General features: G+C 40.3%; 1 protein-coding gene across 1 annotated transcript; it reads right to left on the reverse strand.

Moving 5' to 3' along the window:
* Positions 1–474: 474 nt before the first annotated feature.
* On the reverse strand, positions 475–7,378 carry LOC140939622 (uncharacterized). Its single transcript, XM_073388855.1, has 3 exons — positions 7,241–7,378; positions 2,624–2,828; positions 475–2,254 (listed from the first exon to the last, which is right to left on the reverse strand). The coding sequence occupies exons 2-3, from the start codon at positions 2,807–2,809 to the stop codon at positions 749–751; spliced, it is 1,692 nt and encodes a 563-aa protein (XP_073244956.1). The 5' UTR covers positions 2,810–2,828; positions 7,241–7,378; the 3' UTR covers positions 475–748.
* Positions 7,379–10,423: the final 3,045 nt, after the last annotated feature.

A 10,423-nucleotide genomic window follows, 5' to 3' on the forward strand; every position in this document is an offset into this window, starting at 1 on the left:
ACCAAAAAAACGTCTGCGGGGAAGGCTATGTCTTGCTCTCAGTAATTTGGGTTAAAATTTCAGAGCAAACAAGGGTAGGACAATATTCTTTTCTTTAAAGAGAAAATCTGTCAGGAGCCTGTTAAAAGGCTCCTGAATCTGTATAGTGAAATATTCCATCGCACATGAAATTGAAAGGGAAAATAATTAATTCTCATGACAAGTAAATTTTTTTTCAGTTAAAACGTAGATGGCTTAGAATGATCTGCGAAAGGAAAAAAAGGGGGCACCGTCAGTCTAAGACAGTACGATGCGTAGCAAAGTAAATGTAATGGCGGCAACAGCCTTTTTTAAACCTCTTTTCCTTTTTACACACGCGCTCTTGATACATCAGTGAAACATGATTTGATGGAACATTGCTATATGAATAGCGTGCGCAGTAAGGATGCGTAGAAGCGATTGATCAACCACATAGTTCATACACTAGACATTGTGACTGCTTTCTCAAAAACGTTTTAATGCTCACACAACCAAACGAAGAAAGAAGAAATTATAACATTTCCAAAATTTCATGCAAACAAAAACCGTAAATTTAAGGAAGAAAATAGCATTAACTTAGAGCCAAAAATTTTTCTCAATGCTTTCAGACTGTGTGAAAAATGGAATTAGTCTACTTCATTTATAGAACGCGAACTTGGAAGCGAGTACGTTCATATCAGTTTTTCTAAACCGATTCACAAAAAGAGCTTGCATTAATTGCTTGAGTTCATCAAACCTGCTTCAATAGTTCATCTTGCATAGCTGGGATCAAACCTTTGCGGAAGGCAATGGACAGCAGATCCTCGGCCGTTTTGGTCTCGGGGTATTCGCGAATGGCCCACTTCAGGTACAAGGCGAACTCGTTCCAATCAACGGTCCCATCTTCATCCATGTCGATGGCCTTCAAAGCGCCCTTCGTCTCATCGCATCTGTAGCAACCAAAGTACGGTGCCAAGAATCCATTGTAGAAGGCATCAAACTCCAACTTGTCATCTCTCTTACCATCTCGCAGGTCCCACTCATCCCACATGGCACGAACCTCGGCAATTAGATGTTGCGCGTGAACCCTCTTTGGTTCTTCTTTGGCGATGGCGTCGCTCATTTTGTCTGTGAGACTACCGCCAGCCCGATCAAACAATAGTGCCAGACCAACTGCGCTCATGTACTCCTCTTTCCTGTTCTTGTGCAGATCCTCCAACATAACTTCTAGCATTCTTTGGGCTCTCTCGGTTGTGAACTGGGGATCATCTCCAAAGAGTTTCGTCAGCCTTGTTACAATCATTCCAGGGGAGGCCAGAGTTGTCATTCGCATGACCGTTTCTTCACCAAAGAAATCAGCTATGCTAAATTCTTTCTTGCTTGGGGTAAAGTTTGGCATTCCAAACACCATATCCAAGGCTCTTTCTCCATAGACAACCTGCCTGTCATACGCTTCGCGTCCAGTGGTGATCCTGGTTACTTCTTGTGCTGCTTTGCGTAAAGCCGTACAGTTGTACTGCTCTAGGACCTTCTTGTTTCCCATGCGAATCATATTCATCAGGGTGACAGTTGAGCTTGCATGACCCATGGAGGCTCCCTCGATGATGAGACTCGCCCAAACGCCATTTGCACCATTGACAAGGCATTCTAACTGGGTGATGTCTGCCATTCCCCACTGCTCGTGCACGTGAACAAGCAAGTGTCCATCATCAAAGCCGCAGTCGTCCATTTCTCTGCGTACGGCCTTTATCCATCCACCAACCTCTTCTGGAAGATACTTCCCCGATTCTTCGGTCACCAGACCGAAGGGACGCTCGTCTGGAGGAAGGGAGGAAAGGTACCTTACCACCTTAAAAATTCGTTTTGGCCTCTTCTTCATACCGTCTGGAAGATCTCGTAAGTTGAAGAGTATCCTGCAATCTTTCGAAAGGTTTTCACGACACCATCTCATCCTCTCAGAGAATAGCTGATTGATTGCTTCAACTTTAAACTTTTTGTAGTCGATGCCTGCCCAAACCAAGTCTGCTTCTATGATGACGTTCTTTATGCCCAGTTCCTTACACTTGAGCATGCCGATTGGAATAGTCTCGGTATCTGGCACTTTGTCTTTGCCGACAGATTCCAGGAACTCGCTGAACGCCCAAAGGTTGGTGAAGTCCTCCCCTTTTTCGTGCAACTGGCGAATGAAGGTGTCACCCAAACGAGTCATGTGAGAGAAAGAGGCTACGATGATGTTCTTGTAGCCAACCTTTTTAATCTGGAAGTAATTAAAAAGAAATAAACCAATCTATCAATAATACTTTAAAGGACAACTTGCATTCAATTCTTTGTAAAGGCTTAAAGTTTCCTGGGCAACGCTATTGGAATGAAAATAAACCTGGATGAAAGGCTGGCAATACGGCGAAGAGCTGATTTATTTGAGGCCAATATTTCGGCTAGCAAAATTAGCCTTCCACAAAAAAGGCCAGAGCTACACTGAAAGGGAATACCATAACGGCTTCTAATATTGGAACTTTATTACTGCAGTGTTGACAATTAATGATCAGTCACGTCAAGACAATTAAAAAAACTAAAGGGAACTTATATACATTATTATTTGCTAACCTAAATGTTGTTAAGACAATACCTGCTCATAGATTTTCCACTTGTTTTCGATCGTGTGACCTCGAAGCTGACCCACCGTACTTTCGCGAAGAGAATTGTCCAACACAAACAGCTTCATTTTGCTGAGGTCCCTTCGCTTGTCCAGCTCTTCATCTACGTCCTTATTCATGCGTCGAATAACTCGCTTAAAATTCTTTTTGTCGGCCATGTTGACGCAGCTCAATTTTCTAATTAAAAGGGAAAATTTCAGTTACTTTCTAAATCTACAATAAATACTACAATAAAGATCATATTAAAGAGATGTTCTGTGAGTAAAGATTCCTGTAGATAATGAGTCAAAAATATCAAATTAAGCTCAGCTTAGTTTTTTTTTTTTATCAGTAGTTTTCAAGAAGGAAATTACATACACAAAAACAACAGCAAGTAGGGTATCTGTCTTTATCGATAATAATGCTGCAAGCATAATCCTGCATGTTGGTCCTCGCGCGATCCCACGCGCCACGCGCCCTCCTTACTCGGACCCAGACTCCACGCAACCCAACCGCTGACTGCAGGCTCATATCAAACCACTGACTGCTGTCCAGTGTACAGCAGGTTCGCAAAACGGGCTGTAACAGACCGATACCCTACTACAGCACGCTGAAAGCCGGAGATGAATACAGGCTAGGAGCCCTGATTGAAATTCAACCCCACAATGTCTAAAACTGTAAGGCAAAAATACTGAAATCGGACGCAAAAAAAAAATGTTTATGAAGGATGTGCGCAGTAAGGATGTGTTACAGGTGTAACTATGGCGGTCGATAGGAACCTACCCTTAGCCTAATCTTACAGTGTGCATGTAGAAAACTTCCGAATCTCTTAGCGTCATTCATGATATTTTTTTGTTGTCTTTTAGCTTCGCAATCTTCTTACCTTACGATACGTACATAGGAACCTTTTTAAGTTAGTCTGAGACTTGAAGTTGTAACAAGAGTTGTGTTTTACGACTGCGATACGCTCTTCAACTATGTCAGTGTTCAGAAGTTGGAAATTGATAAGCAGGCAATATGCTGAAAATGAATATATTTCCTTATTATAGAATTAGTTTTATTTAAACTGAGGTTTGAGGTATAACCACCCCTTCGTCAGTCATTTAGCTGCTACAAAAATACCTTTGAAACCAAACTATTGCAATTGACCGAATTTTGTGACCTATTATCATAATGATAGACAGTGATCTTACGCAGGACATTTATATAGGCAGGGATTAAACAAAATGAGTAGACAAGCCTAACCTGAGATCAGGCGTTATTTTATTATTATCATATTATTAGATGATTTATTTGATTTTATTTTTTTTTTGCTTCTTTGCTTCTTTGGCTCGAGAGGGAAAAAAGTAACGCCCTCTTCCCGAAAACAGATTACAGAGATAAAGGGAGAGGGCATGATCGCAGGCTAAGATAAGCTTAACTCTCTCTGCTGTGTGCGAATGAAAAAAATTGCAAGAACAAAAATGTATGTAAACATTATAATTATCATATCAATGTCGGAGCTACAACTGAGACAGGCTCCGTGGTAAACGTTATTGTGACTTAAGATATCTGGAGAAGCTACACAGAATGACGGAGAAAATAGACATTGAAAATCATGTAAGTCACGTGATATTGACTTGACTTCATGTGGCTCTGTGGACTAAACTCGGGTAATAACTGGTACTTTGCGATTTGGAGAATTAGACGTTGCATAACAGCCGTGTACTTCAACCTTGCACTCCGATTAAGGTTCTCGGAAGATTATTGACACTGAAAATTTTAAAAAGAAAACGCGGAAACGTCGAAGTGATTAATTTTGTTGTTCATTTTACTGTCATGCAGCTCTAGGTTTGTAGGCACCCAACTTATTTGAACACCTTACCAATACAGACAGAAGTCACATCTTAGGCAAATTCTTCAAAATTGACTAAAAACTATCACTATTGCAAATCAGACGATTTGTCGGTCCCGACATCCTTATTATCATCTATCAATTCTCGTTATAATGCTATAGAACGCCATCTTTTAACACTAAACGCATTAGAAATCTTACTATATATTTTTCCTTAGCAGACCAAGAGAATTTCCTTAAGATAAGAGGAAGGATAAGACCCTAGAATTTGCAGAGTACGCTATTACAAGACTCCCCGCTTCTCCGGACACTTGAGGCCGCGGGGGTCACCTATCTATATATACCTTCCTAAGGCAAATTTTGCTTGTGGTACATCTTTTAAAACTCTTATAGCTCGGCTATTTTGTAGGCGATTAAGATAAAATTTTACAGAATCGTTGTGAATTGTTGAAGTTTTTATTTGGTAGATGGCTCTTTGCAGCGGTGCTTTAAGCCACGGTTGTACCAAACTAGGAAATCGTGATTTTGCGTCCAAGTTTACGCGATGAAGAATAGAAGACAGCACTCTGTGTTTTTATTTGTAAACGATCGGTCAAAACCTCTAACGTGTCACGTATTAACACAGAGTTTGTGGATTTTCTGGCCAGCAAGATATCATGGTTTAATCCTTTCACTGCCAGAGTGTTTGAAAGAGTTTTGTAAGGTGACTCTGACTTTTGAGTCTGTGGATGAAATCCTATGATGTGATTATTCAAATGAAAGCTCTCTGCCTGTACTTTCGCATGATGCTATTTGTTTCTCAAAATTAAAAAAAAAATGAAATTTGGACATTTGGTCGAAATTTGCCTTTGGCCACATTTGGTAGTGAAAGGGTTAAATGAGCAAAATCTGTCATCCTTGAATTAAAACCTTATATCTTGTTAAAAAAGCGCTCTGAGAATTCCGCTCAATACATAACACACTCCAGCCTACCAAGTTTACCCCTCTGCAGTGCCATCTCGTGAAGTTTTGTATCTGCCCTGAAATCTTGGCCACAAAATTGTCGGAAAAGTCAAATTTTGAGACTCCCGAAGCCGTCCCTACTAAAGCAAGAGTTCCAAGCGAGATATGTAATTATGGGTAATTACAATTCTAGGCTTTAATTTTGTTTGTAAGCTGTAATGTTTTCAAGGATTTTTGAGACGAAAAAGAGTTTTGGTATTAAATTTGGTTGAAATTTCTACAGAATTTCTTATTTTAATGTCCATATTAAAAATCACTGAACGTCTGCGTGCCTGGACACGTGCACGTGAACACTTTTTATGCTACTACACGAGACATTTCTGCAATTTGATTGGCTTAGAGAAGTGGGATTTCAGCTTAAGTTGAAATGCCTAAGTGTGAAAATTATCAACCTTTTGTGGGTATAAGTATAAACGAATAATAGCATGATTTGTACGAGATATTTGGCATAAATACACTCAAGATACTGATTTCAAAATTGTCTCAAATTTCACTCGCCTAACGGCTCGTGGTAGTTATGCCAAATATCACTGCAAATCATGCTTTTACCTATACAAATTATGTACTCGTCTCGTGTACAACTCTGCAACTGACCTGTCCAACTTTTTTACATGAATAAATTATCTACACCTTCAGTCACCTTGATGCATTTTAACAAAGGTTATTTCGTAGTAATGCATAAAAAAATCTCGTTTCAATTTCTTCATGTTTTTGTTTAAATTTTTGAATAATTGTATACAGTTTCATGACTGCGCTAATATACAACCATGGTTGCTACATTAGTCAGAGATGTATAGGAAAACGCAAAATATCTTCAAGGTCAAAAAAATTTTTTAATCTGCGCAAATTGAACTTCTGGAAACAAACTAAGAAAAAATTGAAATCCAATATCATTGAAGGCTGTAAAAAGGTTTTGGAGGCCTGATCTTTGTCTTGTTATTCATCAAACGGCCCAAGCAGTGCCACCTATGTATCACAACTTCTTCACAGCACTCAGGTGACTTTAGAGAATGGGACGTAATTTAACAGTTGTCAGAACGACTGGAAATAGATTTGGTCTCCTGCACCAACGAATACGTGCTCGGTGCTGATTGGTTGAAATTTTCTTTTGTTTTTCACTCCTACCAAGAATTTGCTTTAAAACCTTAAGTCGCTTTCGGTGTAGTTGCGCCTTTGAGTTTCCGGGACTGAACTTCTTAACATTAAAGGCATTGCATGAATCGAAGGCTAGGCAAGCGGCAAGCGCGTTCAATTTTTTCCATAGAACCTATTTTGGTTTACGTCAGTTTGACACACGGTCGGAGGTTGCATTCTGTGTGGATGCCGTATCCGGACGATTCTAGGTTACCAAAAAAAATGCTTCCATTCAGGTTTTAGCAATCGCGGACATGCCTTTATTTGTTGGACTCGATATTGATGCGAACAGGGCGCCAATCACAGCAGACCGATTGCTGTTCGTGTTTCAGACCACTTAAGGTGTGGCTCGCTTCAGCCCTGGATTATAATGAATTCTGCCTGTTACTGCGTGACTAAATTCAGCAAGGGATAGTTTCTTTGCAGCTTAGTTGTTATCTTATTCGATCATTACCGAGATACCTCTCTCAGATTTTTCCATTTTTCTCGTTGGCGCTTTGCTGAACATTTCACTACTGTCCCCTCTCACGTTAAAGGTTTATTAAACAATAAACAGATGTTCCAGGGAAAGGACAAGATGATCGATATCTTTGGAAATTTCTAATTAGGTTTATGACGCAGAAGCTGGAAGCTATCTTACCTCACTAAGTTGCTCTCTCTTGTTGGAAGAAGTCAAAGTCAATAAGCCTTCGCTGCTTCGAGGGCGCGGCAGTCTCACAAGCTAAAGACACAGTCGAGCCAGGCGTTTTATACTTCAAAAATTGCCAAAACAATTTGAATTAATTTCAGACATCCGATGACAAATAATCATTGTTTATGTGAGTATTTCTATTGTTATGCAGTACAAGCAAGAAAAATGCCAAACAAGAATAATCTAGGGTTCTTTGTTCTTATGTCTGATGTTTTATCTGGTCTAAGTCCGATGATTGAGATGGAAATTAATTTTTACCATGTTTTTAATATTCTTGATTTCTTAATTGTGTCACATTCCGGAGTAACATTAAAATTTACCACGAGTGGTTTTGCACCTAGTCAGAACTTAGCCTTAGATCTACCCTTATTTATGTTGTTTGTAGTAGTGTCATCTCTGGTTAAAAAAAAGAAAAATGATCAGTATGACAAAGTTAGACTGCTGGACAGATGGACTGAAGTGGGTATCACTTTTAAAGAGTCAAGGAATAATAAGTTCAGCCATGAGAAAAAACACCCTGGCTTTTTATTGCCGATGTTTCGCACTACAGGACCTTACAGCGGAATTACGATAGAACTTAGATAGATATAAATCTTTGCATAACGCAAAGGTGTTTTTGAATTAAAAGCAACGTTTTTCACTAGTTCACTACTCAGCGACGGACGAGGAGAGGGTGTAGCTAAAATTTGATAGCTTAGGATAAGATAATCTTTATTTGGCCGCGAACAATTCAGCAGCTATATGGCAATACCACGATAATAATCTTTACAAAAGATGATAACAACAAAATCAACGCTTTTCAACGTAACACCGTGAGATAAAAAGCTTTTTCATTACTGTTCGTAGCATTGTTCTAACGTAGGTGAGAATCTTTTCTTTTGTAGTATTCAACAAAAGGTTACGTAATTATGTTTGACGACATGTTATAGTGAATATTTTTGTAAATATCGATGTATTAGCTTTTTTGGCTATCTTGCCTTTTGGACAGAAGCTGACAGACTTTATACTGACTAAACGTAGTTCTAATCCTGGTAGCTCGATACACTACATTCGATCGAGAAGTACCTTCCCAGTTGTTTTGTTCCACTGGGCTTTTTATTCCGGGTTTTCGTACCGGGCAGCGTATCAATCCTATGTAATTGTTATCCCAAGGATGTTGTCACTATGTATTTTCTATGGTTCAGACGTTTTGTTAATAAAGCGCTGGTCCTACTGTCCATCAAGGCACCCAGCAAGAGTCATTCACTAAGTTCACCCGGACGATCAAACTCAACCTACTTCACTCCATGTCTGTTGTCGCGTTCTTTATTCGACGCTAAGCTCGATGTGCGGAGTATATTAGTGAATTAAGCCTGCTTTTCACGAGTTTCCGTGCCTTAAAGTACAAGTTTAAATACACGTTTTCTGGAAATGTTTAACGGAGTGTAAGGTTATATTCACACTATACCGCATAGCTCTTTCGCCGGCACGAAACCATACCAGATGGGACTCCTGTTCACACACAAGAACTGTAACTTCGACGCGATTTCTGTGAAAACATTTCCAGAAAACGTGTATTTAAACTTGTACTTTTGTTAATAAAGCGCTGGTCCTACTGTCCATCAAGGCACCCAACAAGAGTCATTCACAAATTTCAAAATGTCTGGTGAAAGAGCGAAGCTGGGCCGTGCCGATCTCAAAAGCCAGGGGGGTACTTTAGAAATTTCTGGGTGGGGATGTGCCGCTGGGACCCTGGAACCCTTAACCTATACCAGAGCTAGTTCAGCTGAATTTTGCTACCCTATACTAGAGTAAACTCCCCAAATCCCCCTATCCTAGAGCAGCTGTTTTCCAGAAACTATTGAGGTCACTAGCACAGTCTAGCCAAAACAAAACCTTATACCACAATCCCTAGTCTAGATAAAATCTTCAACCAACTGATCAGTTTCCAAAAAAATGATGTCCTATTCTAGATCCCAACGCTCTGATTTATATACCCTATCCTAGAGTAAACTGCTTGAAAACCATACCCTTCATAGCGGCACATACCTATATAGCCCATAAATGGCATTCCCCCCCCCCCCCCCTCCCCAGGCTCAAAAGTGCAGCTTCACATCCGGTTCTGCCACTTATTGGTGCATAGTGAACAGGTATTCGGATATCGGAAGTGAACTTAAGTAGGAGCGAGGACTGGAATCCACTGATACGCACGGAAGAAAATATTTAGGAGCGAGGTCTGGAATTAAGTTCACCAAACCCTCGCGGTCAACCGCTCCGGCATGACTCCGGCATAATGTTCGATATGCGTCAACGACTTGTTCCAGTCCTGGCTCGTTACGTTGCTGTTCACACTATACTTGATAGATTTTCGTGTCGGCATGAAAAGGTGAGCAAAGCCTTCGTCATATCTGGGAAAATGCTTAAATAAGACTGATAGAGACCAGGTTTTATGAGCCCGCGAGACTGAGCACTCCACCCAATCCCTTGTTTTCACTAAAACCGCTGGATGCTACAACCTGGTTGAGGTCATTGTTATCTAAGGTCTTCCCACAACTGGAAGGCTGTTCCATAGGATGGCGCCACTGTATGATATAGCTAAAGCTATTTTCGTGTATTTTTGTAATAGTTTGACATTCGGGAATGGGACATAACCGTTGTTAAAATGATTGGAAAAAAGACAATCCTGCACCAACGATAACGTGCTTGGGTTTGATTGGTTTAAAATTTGTTTAACTTTTTTTTGTTTTTGCTAAGAATTTGCTTTGTGACCTGTCTTCAATTTTTAGTGTAGATGCGCCTTTGAGTTTCCTGAATGGACGGCTCCTTACCGTTGTAATGTAATGTCGTGAATAAGAGGAGCCCTATGTTAACTGTTAGCTAAGACTTCAGCACACAAGGCACCACTGGCAGCCGCTATCAGTCCGTTTATGAGCTTACAGTAATCCACCCATAGCCCATGATATGAATGATGCGTAATGCGTGAAAGGGAGACCACACCACCAAGGAAACTCCCCCCTCTTTTCGAACGGTATTTTGGGTTTTTATGTCCCCTTCGACTTTGACTGATAAAAGAAGAATAAAGGAGACAAGGCGAAAGTTTTACGTCACCGCCCAATGACGCGATCATCTCAACTGAGCACAGCCATCATGGTC

This window comes from Porites lutea, chromosome 1 (assembly GCF_958299795.1).
Source record: "Porites lutea chromosome 1, jaPorLute2.1, whole genome shotgun sequence".
Lineage (NCBI taxonomy): Eukaryota > Metazoa > Cnidaria > Anthozoa > Scleractinia > Poritidae > Porites > Porites lutea.

What these genes read in the sequence shown, in the direction of transcription:
- LOC140939622 (XM_073388855.1), bottom strand. Translation starts at nt 2,809, where the DNA reads ATGGCCGACAAAAAGAATTTTAAGCGAGTTATTCGACGCATGAATAAG. An exon ending in AGTGGAAAATCTATGAGCAG is followed by an intron (nt 2,255 to 2,623) that starts GTATTGTCTTAA and finishes AATTACTTCCAG; the next exon opens with ATTAAAAAGGTTGGCTACAA.